General features: G+C 42.9%; 1 protein-coding gene across 1 annotated transcript in view; it reads right to left on the reverse strand.

Moving 5' to 3' along the window:
• CDHR1 (cadherin related family member 1) overlaps positions 1 to 19,323 on the reverse strand; it is a 49,619-nt gene that overhangs the window by 9,918 nt on the left and 20,378 nt on the right. The window contains exons 9-16 of the mRNA XM_075109611.1: positions 19,044 to 19,122; positions 16,075 to 16,175; positions 14,129 to 14,332; positions 11,052 to 11,204; positions 6,290 to 6,454; positions 4,067 to 4,134; positions 1,399 to 1,627; positions 225 to 479 (exon numbers count right to left, since the gene is read on the reverse strand). Of these exons, the coding sequence (XP_074965712.1) occupies positions 225 to 479; positions 1,399 to 1,627; positions 4,067 to 4,134; positions 6,290 to 6,454; positions 11,052 to 11,204; positions 14,129 to 14,332; positions 16,075 to 16,175; positions 19,044 to 19,122 (1,254 nt within the window). The remainder of the gene's footprint in view (positions 1 to 224; positions 480 to 1,398; positions 1,628 to 4,066; positions 4,135 to 6,289; positions 6,455 to 11,051; positions 11,205 to 14,128; positions 14,333 to 16,074; positions 16,176 to 19,043; positions 19,123 to 19,323) is intronic.

Consider the following 19,323-nt stretch of genomic DNA (forward strand, 5'->3'; position numbering starts at 1 on the left):
TACATTTGTGGCTGTAGAATCCAGCTTCACCACAAGGCTCTAGAAACACTCTACAAAACAGAGCTAGCAAGAAAGGAGAAGCAATGGCTGGCAACTTTTTGGCTGTTGATTGCAACTCCTGTAGCATCTTTAAAATAGTCTCAGAAATGGAGCAAGAAGTGACTACTCTTTGGTGCCTCTCAAGCATCATCTGACATAAGGATTTTTCTAAAACACTTGCTTACCTCCTCTGTGATGTCAATCTTCAGAACTGCCGTGGTACTGAAGGATGGGGAGCCTCGGTCTTTGGCCTGCACCACCACTGACCATATGCAGTCTTTATTCTTTGTGATGTTGTGGATGATGTCCAGGGAACGGATATAGGATTTCAGCTTGATTTCCCCAGTGCTTTGGTCTATATCAAAGACGTTGGCTGGATCTGCTTGCATGATGGAATAATCTACGATGTTGTTGGGTTCTTCTGCATCTTGATCTATAGCCTGGTAGAGGAAGTGTAAAGAACAAAGGTGTTATTGTTTGTATCTTTGCCTGAAGACAAAATTCTATAAGTTTCTGAGCATTTGCTTCCGATAATGTCCCTGCTGTGAGATGACTGGGCTGATTTTGTTTCATCTTAGAAACAATTTCCCCTTTTCTGGTATCAGCTATGCTACATTTTCTAGTGAAAAACAGCAGGACTAGAGTTCTTTTTGTATAAGCGATTTCTATTTGAGATTAAATAAAATCAGAGGAAAAACTGAACCGTAACCTATCTGTAGAATGCAAATGGTCCACTGCTGGGGAATTTCTCACACAGCATGGGGGACAAATGTGAAGTGAATAAAGAACAATGGGATTAGCTCCACACTATAAACTATAGCTGCCTTCATTTTTAAGCTGTGGTATTTATTCTACTAGTATTAGGTGTTGTGTAATCAGCTTCACTATATGCATTCAAGTATGTGTAACATAGGATGTTCTGCTCCTTTGCCTGTGAATTGTTGTTGCCTTTTTTTTTTTTTAACTGCCTGTTCTGCAAAGCAAAGGGAAAGAAATTGTGTGGTTGAGCACAAAGGAGTGGCAGGAAGGTTAAGTATTCAAAATCCTGTACTTTCATTCACACATCTTATTTGGGTTTCTTATGAACACTGTATAATCCAGGATCCTCCACCAGCTGATGGTTCAAATACTGTAACAGAACTTTATCTTTTGCCTATAGAATTTATTCCTTCTTCTCAGCAGTCTGTAAATATTATCATGCCACACTTTAATCCATTTGTTACATACAAATGGACGTGCAAAATAAAGCCCCAGGAAAAGCCAACTTTCAGGCATTCATCATGATCCCTGAGCAACAAACAGCAGAGCTGGGGCTTTTCCAAAGCGCTCTGCTTTGTGACACACTGCATCATCTCTCACCTCTATCTTCACTGGCGACCCGATGATCATCGTCTTTTCCTGGATGTTTTCATTGAACTCTGGAGAGTGGTCATTGACATCTAGCACAGTGATAAACACTTCAGCCAAGCTGTATTTCCCATCTGTGTCCTCTGCCTTCACATAGAAATTATACTTTGAGTTCACTTCAGCATCTAACACAGCCCAGGGCTGGGTGTAAATTATACCTGTTGATGGGTGGATTAGGAACCTGGAAAAGAAGCATGGAAAGACTTCCGGGTTTTCTGGTCACTTAACGTGTGTTTACAGCCTGGGGCAAAGGTGGGCTCTAAACACTGAAATGCTGTGCCCAAAGATTGGTACTCTTCACCTAACTCCTTTCTTGCTGATGTTCCCAAATCATTCACTCGGCCTACTTTTGGCTACTTCCCTTAGGCTGGAAAACCAGAGAACTATGAGTGTCTGGTGTTTTTCTATCTATTGTGCATTAGCCATTTTAGCTGCATTTTCTGTTAAAGCTTTTGTCCTCAATAAATTCTCGGTGTGATGGCCTTCTCCCAGAGTGATTTCTTTGCGTTAAAACATTAAGGAACTACCTATTTTTTTCCAGTTTATAAGAACAATGTATTAGATCGTGTCCTGCATAAATTAAGATTGATTGATAACACCAGCTAAGTGGTGTGTGCTGCATATCATATTTAAGCTCTTCGCTTCTCAGAATGGGTAAGAAAAATGGCTGCTCTCAAATCCCCCAAAGTGCAGGGCAAATTATCTCCTTCAAAAATAATCACTTTTCCATAGACTGGCACTGGGACAGAGTGGGTGTTCAGATTTATCTGTAGCAAGTTCAATTCTACACATTTGTAATTAGTGAGATACTGTCAAAAGTGTCAGCCAAAAGCTTGGATTTATAGAGAAGATACCAACCCAGTGCCTTTTTAAAATGGGCTGCCAGTGTAGGCTCCAAGCAGTAGGGTTTTTAACAAATGAAAGGTTTCATATACCCTTTAATTAATATACAGGATAACAAAATATCTTCTGTATTCCAACTGTGAGTGCAATTGAGAGCGATTATAAAAGGGGCACTTAATAATCCAGAATTTTCAATTGTTTTCGTTACCCTGGTAAATACAAATACAAGTCCTGATGAAAGCCAAGACCTAGAGGTGGAAAGAACCATGCAAACTCTGGGTGGGAGACAGGGCCTGTGCTGAGTGCCTCCTTAGCGCCCAACCCAGCCTAACCATGCAGGGAGGACTCTCATCACCCCATTTTGGCAGAAGAATAGAAGCACTGAGAGGGGAGGAGATTACAGGAGTGTATCCCACTCCCACTGGCATCAAACTGTGCATTTCACAGTTCTGGAGGTCCCAGAGCCAGGACACCAATCAAGCCATGCCATTCTGGCACAAGGAAAAGACCAAAAAAAAAAAAAAAAATCATACTTAAAAAGGAAAAAAAAGTCTTCACATCTTAATTTCCTCATTCAACAGCATAAGAACAGTGAGTCTGAACATCCCCATAACTCAATCAGAGTGAAGTTGCACTCACAGTTTTTTGTAAATCCTTTGTCAACAACCTTCACAAGCTCCTCTGCACCAGCTGCTACATTTTAAACCTAAGAGGTCTGCCTGCACAACATGACCTTTGCCTGTTTGTCTCTATGCAGTTAGCAGCTAGCATAAGGGCTTAGTGAAGAGCTCAGAACAACCCATCCCAGAAATGTTCCCTTACATATATCCTTCTGGCTACAGAACAGGCTCACCCTTAACATCTTGGATTTTGGACTTTCATTATGCCTCCTAAATGTCCTTGACCTTAACAAGAAGTGTTCGGCTTTAACTCCAGGTGGATAATGTACAGAGACAAACAGATTCTGGGGATGAGTGCCTGAAAATCTCATTCAGTTCCAGTATCCTGCCCTGCAGCTCCACCATGTCCAGCAGGAGCTGCATGTTCCAGAAGCAATATCTGTGATGGCCAGTGATGATAGCCATGGCTGGGAGCCCCAGCCAACGGGCCAGGGCAACTGCTGGGATGGAAGCAGCGTTTCAGGATGTTCTTACCCCCGCCCTGTCCCCAGCGACAGGCAGAAGGAGCTAGGCATTATTACAAAATGAAGTAAGCATCAGATTCTCTTCTTCCCTGACGCAGGGCTATGAGGTTTAAATATGTAAAATGCTTTGAACACCCAATGCAGCTGGCCTCCAAAGCTAAAGTTTATATTCTTGAAAGTCTTGTTGCTTTTGATTTATTTTGACAAGAGTTGAAACCGAACTATTTGTACAGCTATATGGAAAGGGAAGGGGAAAGAGCATGGGATTTTTTTTTCCTCCAGATTAGATTTCACAACAACTAGACCGAAACCTCCTCTTTTGCTTACAAGCGTTTTTCAAATGGTGATTGAACAGATCCTGTGTATTGGTACTTCAGCTGCCTTATGTCTCTTTGGGGGCTTCTGGGTAAAATTCCATGGGTTCATGAAGCAGATGTTCAATGATCACACCAGTTTTTCTGTTGTTGTTTTCACAAAACTCACAAGGAACGTGGCACAAATGTCCTTGGAAATGAGCAGCTCAAGAATGAGTCTGTTGGTTTTTTTTTTTTAATTAGCTCAAAACTCTGCTTAGAGGTTATGTAGGGTTTTTTGTTGTTGTTGTTTTGGTTCTGTTTTTTTTTTTTAACTTACAGATCTGCTCCGGTTCCATAAATAGAGTACTTGACTTCTCCCCAAAGCCCTGAATCCGGATCCGTAGCCTTAAGAAAAGAAAATAAGAGAGTAATTCTTTACTAAATTGCAAAAAAGAAATGTTTCAGTTTTCCTTGAACAAAGGCCATGTAAAAACCCAAACGCTTTCCCCTCTTTTTGCCATCACATTTTTAGGGGGAAATCAGATAAACAAATGTGCACCTAGAAAACGGCAAAATCTAGCACGAGGAAATGTCACGGGCTGTCCCAGGGAGGCTGCTAAGGTGCCGCCTGTCTCCTGGCCAGGTGCTGCCCAGAGGCCCTAGCAGAGAGAAAGCCACTAGATGGCTCCATCCATTGACATTTAACACATCCTTCCTTGCAGAGATGAAGCTAACCTCAATGACATGAACAAACTGCCCACTCACAAGCCTTCCTAATTATCAGTTAAATATTAATGTATATTCCCTAGACAAAATTATTTACTTCACATAGAGTATTTTTAAGCCTCTACTTGTTTAATTGATTCAGTTTAAAGTAATGCACAACAAATTTTTCAATCTATACACAATATTTCAGCTTTGTTTATATTTTAATCACTCTTGTGCCTGTGTGACTTTTAGTAATGCAGATACTACACCAGATGATATCTTTGTTCCGGGCTCTTGTTGGCTTCCTTTCTTAGCTCAGGATTAGGAAAGCTATTGATTTGATAACAGCTATTTCCATAAGCTCCTGCTACTCTGATAGCTCTGAGGAGGTGTTATATTATACAGTTGTATCTGGCCATCAAAATTCATGGCGGCAGTGGTTGGTTCATTCATCTTCCTGTTTAAATGTTTGAAAACTGGAACAATGGCTTTGATTCCTGCATGGTTAACATAGCACACCTGCAGCCCCACAGATAGGTGGGTTTAGTTCTTTGACATGAGCTCGTCAGATACTTTCACCCCGTAATTTTGACTGCAGTCTACTTTAGGACAGCTTAATTTCTCCTAAAATGTTTGCACGCCTGGAACTTCTGCCAGAATTGCCGTTCTGAGTACTTGTGAGTATCTCTGCTTTTCAAGTATATTTGTGAGTCTGGGTCCAGTACTGAGTTGACAGCACATGACAGTAAATTTTACATGGACTCCTCAGCTATGCTGTCCTGTGCACCTTGGCTCAGAATGGCTGGTTTTGTTGCTTCTGCATACTTTTTTAAAACCTCTTTTTTTGCTCTCCACCTCCTTGAATTTTTCATTCCTCTGCTGAAAAGATAGTGATGTTTGAAAGTTTTCTACAGCTCTCCTGTTAGTTTCCTCTAATAACCATTTCTGTATTGTTTATGTTCCACTTCTTTCATTCTTCCGTCCCTAAAATTTGCCTTCACCACTTTATTATTCTGATTATGTAATTTTCTTTCTTACTTGCAGCCAGCCTGTGCCAGAGACCTCTGGCAACCTGCCACCACCATCCTTACCCGCGAGGCCTCTGCAAGGTGACTTGCATCACCCGCCGAGCCCCACACGGCCAGGAGCTTTCTTGGCTTTGCGACACGAGATCTGCTTCCAGTCGTAGCAGCTGCATTAAAGAGATACAGTTCACACCAATGGATGGAAACGGTTCTCCAGCACATAGGGCTCTCATAATACCCTGACTTTCTTTCTAAGAAAATGTGAGATACTGGAAAATCTATAGGCATATTTTTCCCACTGTGAGAAGATACTTACATAGGGATCATTCTTTCCCAGCTCTAAGCGTTTTAATGTTGTATTCTTGCCTTCATTAACTGCCTAATTACGCATTTAGCAGCCGGATTCTTCCCAGGAGGAGGAGACTCATACCTACTAAGCAGCCATCTTGTTTTCTTTTTACTCGTACTTAAGCAAATCCAGTAAATCCAATTCCACTTAGTCATAACTGAATCTTCCTGCTGGACAGATTTGACTGGGGTTTTCTTACTACCCACAGACAATGTGACTTGTCTTAAAAGCAGATGGCCATTAATGAAAAAAAAAAGTCAATTTGTTGCTGTGAAAAATGTTTGCCTTAAATTTTATTTTTTCAGAAGTGTATTTTTTTTTTGTGTGTTGATTCTGGAAAGGAACTGGAGTTCAGTCCAGAATCTGAATGGTGAGTAAGATTTGCTACTTGCCTCTGTCCATGATTTTTAAGGTGCTTGAACTCTCTCCACAGACAGCTAGAAAAGAGAGCATTTCTTAAGAGATGAATGAAACTTACTGTAACAGCAACTACATTTGAGCCTCCCGGGGAGTTCTCGGGGATCCTGGCAATGTAGTAGTCGGAGGAGAATTTTGGGACATTGTCATTGGTATCCAGCAAGCGTATCACTATGTCACATGTAGAGCTGAATTTCTCCGGTGTGTTCACCTCTATTGCAAGAAGCTAAGAAGAGAAAGCCAAGAAATTACTACAAAGCAGCTATAATTGTTTCTTAAAGGAGCTTCCTTTCACTATCCATGGCACATTGGTGCACCTCAGCCTGGTTGAACCAGCAGCTCAAAACCAGGGAGATGATGAGCTAGGTCAGTGTGCGGCCTAGGCTTGTTTGTGCATGCTTGCAATGAGCAATCCAGCTGTGAAAAGACGACTTCAAACCTGCGTATACATATTAGACTTCATGTGACAGATGTGATTGGTCATAACCAACACAGCCTGAAAAGCAATAAAAGAAGCAGGCAAACACCCATCCCTGGGCAGGTCCTAGAACTTAGAGAAACATAGGCACTGAATGATTTACGTGAATTTATGTATTACATGAATAAATCACTTAAATTGAATCACGATCCTTTGCAGAGGAAGCATAAATTCTTCATCAGGAACGAAGTCAGGGCAATAAACTGCACCAAACAGGGTAAAAGAGAAGAGAGAACAGTGCCCTGGGATGTTTGGAAGCAGCAGTACTCCCACTCCAAGTGGAGGATGGTCAGGGATCAGGCATGCACAGCAGAATCCTATTTCACAAAGTTTGTGAGAACTCCTACCACCAGGCTTCTTGGGACTCTCCCCTCGCTGCCTCAGGCTGATTAGGACTTTGTCATATACCCACTGGGATTTTGAATTGCCTCACTCTCTTTGAGGAGGAACAGAGAGCTCTGGCATAACACATTCTCATAACTCTGCTCAGTTGAAAGGGCAGGCAACCACACACAGCAGGACGAGGGAGGGGGAGAAGCCAGCAGCATGGGTGTTCTAGCTGGCTGTCAGCAGAGCTTAACACCAGTGTATGCCTATCCCATCCCTCAGCTGAGGTTAGCAAGCTGGTTTCTCACATTGCCCCTTAATGCACAGCTAACTGATGCAGGGAAGAGCAGCCACCACAGAGAAGGAAGAGGATAACCCAGGCATCTGGCATGTGGCAATTTTCAGTAGGCAGCAGGGAGCTCTCAGACTCCCACTAGGGAACAGACCTGAGGAAGTATTTGGTGAGTCACCTCCAAAGCCCCAGATAAGCACTTTTCCAAGGGCTCCAGCTACTTTGCACTGAATGTTTTCTCTCTTATTCTTAGTCTAACACAAAACAGGAGCAGTCTTTCTACTGTGTCTCTGTTTGCTCCTCAGCAGACTAGGGGAATGTCAGTAGAAAGCCTGAGCTGGTAGAGCAGCAAGCCTATTACTCAGGTAGTGTGCGACTGAGCAAGAAACAGCACTTTCAGCAACAGTAACTGAGAGACACTGAGCCCTTCACAGCCTCCGCCCAGGCATCTGGTCCCTGACAGGTGGCTACATCACACAGCATCAGCACTAGGACATCAGTCTCAGGCTCTGTAGAGGCTCAACGCAAAAGACTAACCCAATGACCAACCATTTGGTTTTCATGCTTGGGCAGAGACCTAGTTAACACAAAGCAGGAGGCCTCTAGAAACCTCCTGAGGATGCCACACCACTAATAGGCTAGTAAGCAGGTGTTTAACTGAGATATCAGAGACTCAGCTGAAAAACCTAGCTGCATGGGTTTTAATTCCCAGTAGACATATGTCCCAGGAGCTCCATCAAAAAGGGTGAATGCCTAAGTGAGCTTTGAGCTCTGAGCTTTGGAAGGTGGAGCAGAGCTGTCACAGCGTCTCCTCTGTTGGTGCAGCACCCCGCTGAGACGAGGGCTGTGGGAGCTCACCCTTCCCATGCCGCTCACCAGGTGCTCAGCCTCTCGCCTGCCATGCCGCAGCTCCCCGTGGGGCAGGCGGCACGTGATGCACACCAGCAATGGACTGCTGACTGGCTGTGGGGCACAAGCTCTGCTAGATTTGGAGAAGCTGGTATCACCTAGAGCAGACAGGGTTTGGGGAGGGTAGGAAGCAGCTTAAGCAGACAGGGAAAAGGCTATCTCAGTATCATCCAGAGCTGTTCCTGGTGTGAGAACATTTATAATGGTTGGAAATAAACAGTGAAAGGGTGCCTGAAGAAATTAATCTCAAAGGATTGCTTGTAATTACTATAGGACAGATCTGCTCTAAAAGGGGAGTTTGGGCACTCTGTCTCTCTGCTAACTTTTGCTTTTGGGAGTCTCGGATGGTGTTACAGCAAAAGAAATATTTGAAGGGAGAATCATACAAACATCAGCAAAAACCTGCTCTTGAGAAATCTCAGCTCCTAAAGCAGCACAGACATAAAATCTTATTACTTATCGTGCACATGGAGTTATAGCTAAATTATCATATCCGCAAGTGAAATAATCTTTGCTGCTGGAATCAGCCTGCCTTAGAACCCCTTATGAGGGCTTAGCATTTTTACTTTGTTTTCTACATTAATTTTTTATTTCCTCTCCTTTTAGGAGCCGCAGTCCAGCTATGTCAACGTGCTGACAACATCTTCCTTCAGGGAGGGATTTTTGTCAGCTTACTTGCCTGCAACATCTTATGCATAGCTGTATTGTTTGTTTTACACAGAGAGAGAGAAAAAAAAGCATAAAACTATTGCTTGACAGTACTACGTATCAACAATTAATACAAGTGCCAGAAGAGCAAACTGAGACATAATCTTATAAATGGCTGGTAAATTTTTAAAATAGAGTTTAATTTTGGCAACTGAAGATATTTGCAGCCTCATCCGGTCCCGTTCTGCAGGAGAAGAGTCTGCAGAGTGCAAGGTTCCTGTCAAGGTGGGATGTACCCTAAGCTGAAGGAGGTGGAGGCAGGAGGTTTGGCCCCCGAAGCATGTCAGCCCGTGACAAGGTGGGACAGCAACATCTGGCCCCTGTGGCTCAAGAGGAAGAGGCCAGGCTGGAGGGGTATGAATTACTGCAGCTACCGTACCTTGGGAAACCCACCCTAGCTCTTCAACAGCGGAAAACGAAGGGGGTCCTGACTACCAACTGCATTTAAGAGCGGCCCTAAGTGGAAAACAGATTTTTCTCTAGTAGCCTTTGCTTCAGGTAGTTTTTCAGTGCACCTCCCACTCAAATTAGCTTTAATTCCTCTCTGGCATTTCACTGTTCCGTAACACACCAGAGGAGAGGGATCATTGTTTACAGAACAAAACCCCTGAAAATAGCGTCTCAAAGCTGCCGTGGGATACATGTTAAACAGAAATAAGAATATATTTAATCCAAAACTCTAGCCAGAATGACTACATTGGCAACTAAAACTGGGTAGGAAGCAATTTGAACTTTTCAGGGAAATGGAGACAGCAATGAGGTCTTTATAAACTATTTGCTGCGATATATTACTACCATATCATCCAGCTGCACCTTCTTCATTTGGAATCTAGACAACAGCTCTGCATTTTCAGCAAAACCTTATAGTCTTTCTCCAGTAGAAATAATTTAATCCAAAAAAAAGTGAATAACTGCTTAAGCTAAAAAAAATATATATCCTTTGTCCTGGTAATTAATTCTTTCAGTGTTCATGGCAATCACATTAACTACTTTGATTTCTATTAGTATTCATGAGGAGGCCATGTGTAACTTCTTTACTGGTCTTTTGGTAGTTTAACCTGAATAAACGCGTGCTTATTATAATTAGTTTCGGTATCATTTTATAGCCCTTTCAGAATCTCCTCTTTTAATACAGTAATGATGCCTCATATTTTTGTAGCATCTATAACCTATGAAGCTCAAAATGACTGAGGAACAACACAAGAGAAGACATGAAGCATACTGCAGTGAAATGACTTGCTAAGGACACAAAGCAAACCATGTAGTGGGGTGAGAACAAAATCCAGGAAGCTGGCTTCTGGACTGCGCTAAAAATGCCACTTTCTGTACAAAACCAAAACCAGCATATGTTAATACTCAGCTAGATAGTTGTGGCAATTTTTTTTAATGATTACAGGGATTGTCTACACCATTCTTTGCAGTCAGAACTGAACCATCTATACTCATGTTCAGAGGCAGCTGACACAAAACCAGGCTACTTAATTATCTTGTTGATGAGCCAATGAATCCATCAGTGAAAGTGATAATGCAAGGGTCCAGCTTTTGGAGGAAGGCTGTTTCTTGCATGGCTGGCTTGGCACATGGGTGAGTTAGCCTCAGAGCTGTCTGCAAAAGGCCATATAGATAGATACACTCTGACAAAGGCAGTAAGCCATTTGGGGAAATTATCTTTCATTCATCTGCGGTCTCCAGCCTGCCAACATTCAAAAGCACGATCACGAACCAAATTACTTAGGACTAAGCAGGTAAATTCTGGCTGCAGAGCAATTAGGATTTCATCCTGTGAATTTGTCATTGCAAGTGCAGAAATAACACCCTTAGGGTTCAGTCTAGAGTGACTCAGAGCCACCAACATGTGTGGTTTCCACAGAGAGATAATACTCAACATTTTGCACTGACTGGACTAAATTAATCCACAGATGCATCCATTAAACCTTTGGAAGCTGATGAACCAGGGACAGGAATGAGTTTCCCTTACATGGAATATAACACCCCTAACAATGCACCAGACAGCTCCAGATGGATTAGGAAGCTAAATCCCATCAGATACATAAGCCATGATACACATATCATATACACAGGCAGAGAGGACCCAGAAAGCAGAAGTACCTTGAAGGTTAACACCTTGAATTTTTCATAGTCAATAGCAGCAGAATTTTCCACTATTATTGTAACCTGAGCCTCATTCAGGACAGTTTGGGGAACCACTCGGAAGATGCCACCAGGTCCAACAAGACGGAGGTTGAATTTAGCATTGGCTCCCTGTGAATGAAAGCAGATACAGCATCGTTTTCAGCAAACCATGAATTTCTTACAGCCTAGATTGGCTCTGTTTCTTCACGCTGTATAAAATTAGAATGAGTCTTACTGCTCAGAGCCCTCTGCTCTCCATCCCCTGGGCAAGAGACTGTTAAGAAGCTTAGTTATATAATCCCTCCAGCCCTGGTCACAAGATGGACACAGCTTTTCTTAAAATAGATTGACAAGCTTGGCTATTCTTTCAATCATAATGGAAAAACCCTGCAGAAGGACTGGTTAAGAGAGGGACTCTTGAGGCAAGCAGCCCTGGGCTTTGCGCCACACGCTGTGAGCCAGTGCAGGTGACAGAGATGACACCACGTGCACATCAGCAGGCAGGTCCTGCCTCCTCCTGGTTCCTGACAAGGAAAGACAACTGAACTGCCCGAGTCAGGACAACGGGCCCCTCAAGAACCCAGCCTGTCTCCTAAGAGCTCACAGCCTGAGATGATGATGCAGAGGCACAAAGGTATGCAGTTTCCAAAGAGAGGTGGCACACCACTGTTTGCACTGACTGGGTTAAGCTAGACCAGAGTTACAGCCATTAAACCTTTTGGAAGTTGATGCGCTTGGGCAGAGAGAGGTGCTCCACTTGTGCAGGGTGAAATATGACACATATTTGACAGCTCCAGGTGAAGTGAGAAGCCAAATCCTATAATACAGACAAAACTTCTAGCCAGAGAGACACGAGAAGCAGCAATATCTAGAAGGTTACCGCCTCCTGTGTCCGAGCTGGGAAGAGTGAGCCAGGGCCAGATGGACAGACCAATTTTTTTAAACCAAACTAGAGCATGGAAGAGAAATGATGAAATGGGGATTCTCATATTTCTGCGTTACCAGGGAGGCAGGAAAATGAGCTGAGCCCATTCAACCGACTCTCTGAGTTCATCAATTTCTCAAACAATGTCATAGTTACACTGTGACAACCAGCCAGATTCACTGCCCAGCTGGTGCCATGTTCTCCCCCTACCATGAATCTTGAGATGAAGAATTTCTAATAACTTTCATACAGGATAAGTCTACTTTCAGCAGTGCCCCTGGAGGACTTGCTACGAGCAGTTCTTGCTGCAACCCTATCTCATGTCAGGAAGAAGAAGGTTTTCAGCTGTAGTTCCCCAAGGGAACCAGCACAATCTTGCATCCAAAGTCAGTGGTCTGGTTGTTTGGTCATACAGACCCCCACAGCTACAGAGATGACAACAGGGTCTCTTTTGCTGGGTAGTAAAGCCAAACACACAAAGCCAGAGCTGCTGGACTATAGGAAACAGTGCTGATGGGGAAAGTGGACCATCTGACCATACGAAGTCCTCTGCGCTTGGGACTGTACGTGACTGGAGGGATGGTGGCATGAGCGGGGAGAGAACTGCCACCCTCCAATGGCTGAGTGATTTCTGACAGCGACGTCCACTGAACCCAGACCTGCTCGGAGCAAGCCATGCTGCTGCATGTCTCCAAGCAGACAGCCATGGGACGCAGGAATGACTGAAGGAACAACAGCACTGAGCCCTAAGCGGTGTCTGTCAGATGGAGAGATCTGGGGGAGAAACTTCTGCATAATGTTCTTGCAAGTAAAGATGGCATTTCCATCAAACTGTAGGCCTAAAACAGACTTTGCCCACAGCTTCCTCCTCCTCACCTGTACCACCCACTCCCCAAAAAGGAGGAGTCACTAATGGCTGTGACTGAAACAGACATATGTTTAATTTTCTTCTCTAGATAGTCCTCTTATGCAGAAAGGAAAACATTGCATTCTATGCCTTAAAAGAAAAGCAACCCAAGCCCCCAAGAGTGATGTCTTAAACTGTGCTAGGAAGTTTCTTGAGACATCTATACAGTATTTAGCAACATTTTCTGCTTATTTTATAGCCTAACTTGCAGCCTGAATATTTTGTCAGCCTACAGATGATACGTATATATTTTGTCTCTAAATAGAAGAGATGGGTTTTGTTTCTTTCCTTCTGCAGCAACATCCCCTGTGACAATAGCAGGATAGACGTAGCACTGCTTTGAAAGCAGTCATTTATCTGCTTGCTGCAGAGCAGCAGGAGGGAGGGGGAAGAAGCTAGTGGGTTTGATACAGTCAAAACAGCACAATACTGAGCACAGTTATATAAGAGCCCTCTTTCCAATAGTAATACAGTTCTCGGATGCATTAAGCTTTTCTCTTGTCACTACCTAACCTCAGGCTAACTCAGATGGATGCCATTCATACAGTATTTAGCTTAGGGATCCCTATAGCAACCATCACCATAGTATCTACAGGCACCACAGGTCAGTTAGCAGGCTGAGATGGATAGAGTCTTCTTTCCTTTTCCTTTATCCAGTTAGAGTTAGTTTGGCTCTGGCATAATTTTTAAGATTACCTAAAAATATCACTCCATGGGGAATGATTTATCAAAGCACACACTGCAGACTCTGGTGCCAGAAGGGCAATACATTGTAATAAAATCAATTATTAAGTAAGGGTACGGACTGTATTGTTTCCAGCAGGGCCTGAGAAGATACAGACAGCAATTGCACTTGAAGTTACTAAAGTGATGGAAGCTCTAAGGGAGTACATTCTCAGACACTACACTGACAATAACTGAATGTAACCAGTAGTTAGGGGAAGCTCATAAGGACTGGTCAACTTTAGTCGCCACAAGAACTGGGTCGCAGCTTTAGGACCTCCCTTCTCATCGACGTAACAGTATATGACAGACTAAGCATACTTCTGGGTCCAAACTCTCTGTGGTAATGAACCCTACAACTACTTGCCTGCCCTAAAGCTTTTGTGGAATTCAGGGGAAATAGTTGAGCTCCTAAAAAGACATTTTCCCATCTGACAGCTCTTTGTAGTCTGGGAAGATAGGGCAGGGAAACAGAAAGTCCACATAGTTTCCACTTACCTGATCTGAATCATTGACTGTAATCTTCAGTCCCCTCAAGATTTCACCCTCTGGGGGATGCTCGTACATGGTCAGTTCAAATCTGTTCTGGGGACCATTTTCTCCGTAGAATGTTGGTGGATGGTTGTTGAGGTCGACCACCCGTATAGTCACCATGGCAAAAGCATACACTGAGATGTCACCTTCCTGACTGTATTCTGATGCCTGTGGCAGGCAGGAGAGAGAGAGAAGAATGATGAGGGTATACTCTCTCTCCTCAGTTCTATGTTCAGGTATTTGTCTGCATGTACAAATCATCCTAACACATTGTCTTGTAAAAAGATTCACAGCCCTATATTTCTCTAGAAATCTCAGTCCATTTCACACTGAAGTTCATGATGATTAAAAGATTACGGTAATAAGCCAGTCCCAATAAAGCTCCAGTGAAAAAATTCTCCTCATTTTGTGAGCTTAGCACCTCACCCTAGGTGAAAACAGTTCTCTAAAGACAGATAATCTAATAGAGACAGGGTAATTGCTTGCCTAAAGTGTTGACAGAATAGAAAAGGAAGACAATCTTTAAATTTGCTGTGGTACCACAGGTAGTTGATTTTCACATTGCATGCAAGGACTGCAACCTTGAAAACTCTGCAAGAAAAAAATGTACTTGCAGTATTTTTGAAAATATCTGAAAAATTACACCTTTTTTTTTTGCGATTTAGTCTCTGATTTACAATTCTGCTTTGCTGTCTAGATGAACTTAATTTAAGCTGGATATAGTTTGGACAGACAAGCAAACCTAGTTGGCAATTTTCTGAACTGAAAGATCAAATCTGTCTGGGTTTCCACAATTCCAACATGCAGCCTGATTCACTGGATTGAACCTAAGATGTTTCTTCTGTCAGGGCAGAACCTCCGGCTGGTGTTTTTGTAACAAAACCATTATCTCTAAAATACTTTTTTTTCTCAAAGGGCTCAAAACCAAAGGCACTAGACTGCTAAATTTCTCTGAAGATGCTAGTCTGGTAACTGAGGCACCTGTCACTCTCTACGCTTGGTAGTACAACAGCCTTTTGGTTCTTCAGCCAGGTTTTGCAGCCTGCACAAGCTCTGGGTCACCACAGACAGAACTAGGAGATCTGAAAAGCTTGCAAGGCTTGCCTAATCCTGTGTCTGGGAAGCTCTAGTAGACTGCAGTAAACAGAGAGATTAGGTTAAGAAATGGTGCCCGAGTTTAACTCGGACAACGGGAACTCTCCCAGGTTCAGCAAGCTGCTTAAGCCCACTAGCAAGGAAGTGCCCTTGGGGATACTACACTGGTTCTGGCACTGTGCAAGGCCTCCAAGCTGCCTTTAGACAAAGTTGTCCTTACCACAACAAACTCTTGTGGTTGTAACATGCATTTACTCGAAGAAAATTGATATAGTCTTCACAATTTAACTCTACATTTTTATATTCTTGGTCTTTAGAAACTGCTTAAAATAATGCAGCCTGTCCCACTGATACTAGTTTATAAAGGTCTTAGCATGTGTTTGTATGTGGCTGATCAATGCCTCAGGAGTGAATAGCGATATGACATTGCATGATCTACTCCAGTCCTATTACTAGTCATAGATTTTACAGTTACCTATCGCATCACATACAGGTTACAATACATTAATTCCCAGTTTAACAATAAAATCTGAAAACACAGAGAACAGTTCCCTACATATTGTAAAGGATGTTGATTCTCTAGACTCTGAGATGAGATTAGGACAAGGTAACTTCATTTGAAAGAAGTAATCTGAGACACTAAATATCCCAAGGAACAAAAGCAGTTTGCTCTCTTTTATACTATCCGGCACTCTGCTCAAATATAGGAGGTAGCTTCTAAAACAGGTAGTCAGCTATAAACTGAGCTATTTTAGACAATCATGCCCACTCATGACATTTAAGACCAACAGTCTTCAAGTGGCCACAGAACATACCTGAACTTTTAGTTCATACACTTCTTTCTTGAGCTGATTTGGGCTTTTTATAACAGAAATGGCTCCAGTTGTGTTGCTGATTTCGAATGAACCTTCACTTCCTGCAATAAACCCAAGATGCTCTAGTTACACGCCACACTTCCTTTTTCTAAACAAGCATGAGCAATCAACCACACACTTCATTAAACATAACTTCGTCCGTATGTGTATCCATATCTATGAGTAGATCTGAAGCTGCTTTTCAAAAATGAAGTGTTTCTATGCCTGGTCACAGGGAGATGAAAACACAGATGAGGGCCAAAAGGGGTTTCCTCCCCTAGGAATGGCTCAGTGGAGCTCCGCCCCTATGGGCAGCTGCCCTCACTGTCTTCTTCCCACCCTGGTCAGGTTCCCTTCAAGACTCAGCATCCAGGCATGCAAATTTGGTATTCATTTCTATTATGCTGTCTTCTTTATACGCTGGTTTAGACAAAAATAGACATTCCTTATTTTAATTAGCAAATGCATAATTAAATCTCTGAGAAACAAGAACATTTCTGTCACTACTATCAGCTAAGGTGAGAAGTCTGACAATCTGCCTGAAAGAAACATAGTCACTCTTTCTGCAGACAGCATCTCTGGAGAAGCATCTTCTTGCCTTAGACATTCAGTTATTAGAAAACTCTCAACCTCTTTCAAAGCTGTCCTGAACAAAAAGGGATTTTGGATGACCTGGGGTAAATCCCAGGATTTTTTCATTGAGGCAGAGTCTGACACAGGCAGGACAAGGCTGCGGGCTGACTTTGCCGCCCCTGACCTAACTTCTATTGATCTGAGCAGAAGATCAGTTACAGGGCTGCGATCCCTCGAGACCTGGTGAATTTGTGCTGAAGTAAATGCCAGCTCGCAGAGAGGCAGTGGCATCTCATCACATCTCGCTGTCACAGCCGAAAGCAGGCTGGTGCCTGGGGAGGGGACCAGCTGGCGGCTCAGGGGGCTCTGGGCACCCCTGCATGCTACCTCACGTACGAATTGGCCACAATCTATGCTTTGTGGCAGCGCCTACCATTGAAAGAAAAAGAGGAAAATGCTTACGAAGGAAATCAAGCCTTCAGAAATAAAGAATGATGACCTGAACGCCCAGACATTTTTCTTTTTCTCTGACTCAGTTCCAGTGCTGATTTTTAAACTGAATGTCCTGTTTTGCTAATACTGGCAATAACTGCAACTTCATTAAAGTACACTGGACACGACAGTGAACAGATACCAACTCATACAATGGTCAATTATTAAGATACATTGGCCTGGAGAGTACTTCCTGACTGAGAAGAAGCTTAAGTCAATAGTAGTTTCAAGCCACCATACTTCATGTTATTGTCTAGTTATCACAGGGAAATCAGTAACTCTGGTTATGTAGCATTATGTGTACTCCTTCATACAGCACGTTCAGAGGACAGAAGTATTTTCTAAAATTATCCCGCACTCCCCAGATAAAACATTCCACAAAGACTAAATAATTTCCTATTTGCTGTTAGTATTTTCCTGCCCGGTGACAACTCAGCCTGCAGGTATCGGAATAATGGTTTGTCACAAGTAATGCCGGGGTCTGAGGTGCATGGGCAGAAACCTGTTGTAATGTTTTGTTCTCTATTTCTTAAACTTTCTATGCACTAAAAGCATATTCCCTTCCCCTCTTTTCCATTTCATGCTAACAAAATCCTGTGTTAGTGTGCATGAGGAAAGCCTGCTCTCCATTAAGTCATATTTTAATGCTACTTATCTGTCATCCGCTTCCATCTTCATTTTCCACTCTTTCCTAATCACTTACCTTTTTGGTCCTCCTCTATTTTCTTTGGAAAGCTAATAACTTTCCTTATTAACCCTATTTGCCTTTGACATTTTCCCTGGTTCCTCTGCCTTTGCTTACTCTCCTTACTCAATTTCTCCCTTGTCTAGCATGTTTCCATCCCACTTACTAGTTTTTTTTATTCCTCATTCTCCACCTTTCTTTTCACCTTTTCTCATTTTCCATCTATTCTCTTCTGCAACCTTTCTTCCCCTCAATGTTTCTACCTTCCTTTTACCCTCTTCTATCTATTCCCTTGCATCAAGGAGAAGGAGCCTCAGCATGGGTCCCATCCCACATCAAGGCAAAACCTCAGTTGCAACCCTCTCTGTCCTCTCTAGACCTTGCTGTTTAGATCACGTAACACAATGAAGAACTTAGTGCATAGCTCTGCAACTACACCTCGGGTTTCTCTTATGAAATTTTGGGATCTCTCACACTTGGAAGTTGGGGTGCGTAGCTGGCATGGAAGTCTTGTTTTGGAGGAAGAGAGAACCAAAGAAAACTGAAGTTGTAGCTTGGAGTTTAGTTGAGCTAAGTCGTTGACTTCACCAGCTAATGAATCATCAGTTCAGCTAAGTCTGACGTGTATGCTATTAAAAGACGTGCGACAGACACCCTCAGAATAGCTGATGAAAAGCATTAATCTTCTGATAACATCTACTTTCTTCCAATGCAGTGTACAGCCAGTCTCTTCACCAGTAAATATAATTTCTTCCAAGAAACCAGAGGCTTGACCATTTAGCCACTTTAATCACAATATTAATAAAAATACCCCTCTAAATACCACGCGTAGGTCTCCCAATGCATTCTTTCACCTCCCAGATTAAATGATAGAGATGCTCAGTAGAAGCGAATGCATCCCCTTTTACGCTTTCTGAAATGACAAGCAGGCTACTGACGCCTAACAAATCAGCAACATTAACAACTCCAAGCTTAGTTCTGTGAAGCAGATACTAAAACTCAGTGAATCGTATCTTGGCTGTTCGCTGGTAGACAGGGCCCTGGAATTGTTCAAGGTATCTGACATTATTTCATGAGAGTTTGTCTCAGCTTTATTAAACTCTAGCATGTCCCATTCTAATTTAATGTCAGATCTAGTTTTGACTGCCCTTTAGATTTCATACAAGACAAGTCTACTCACCGTTCACGATGCAGTAATGAATACTGTTAGGCTTTCCTCGGTCTCCATCAAGAGCAACAACAGTAAGGACCTCAGAGCCCTGGGGAGAAATGGGAAATCACAGTCTGCATGCCGAGAACAAAGAGCAGTGAAATTGCAACTGCGTATTAATAAACTGAGCTTCTGTAAGTCTTTCTGCAGTGAGGTGTGGGGGGAAGAGTGGGTACTTTTGCTTGCACCGTATGGGGAACACAGCAAGGGCCACTGACTCCTAGCCAGAAAAAATTAGTGCTTGGCTTTG

The sequence above is a fragment of the Phalacrocorax aristotelis genome, chromosome 14 (genome assembly GCF_949628215.1).
Source record: "Phalacrocorax aristotelis chromosome 14, bGulAri2.1, whole genome shotgun sequence".
NCBI classification, from domain to species: domain Eukaryota; kingdom Metazoa; phylum Chordata; class Aves; order Suliformes; family Phalacrocoracidae; genus Phalacrocorax; species Phalacrocorax aristotelis.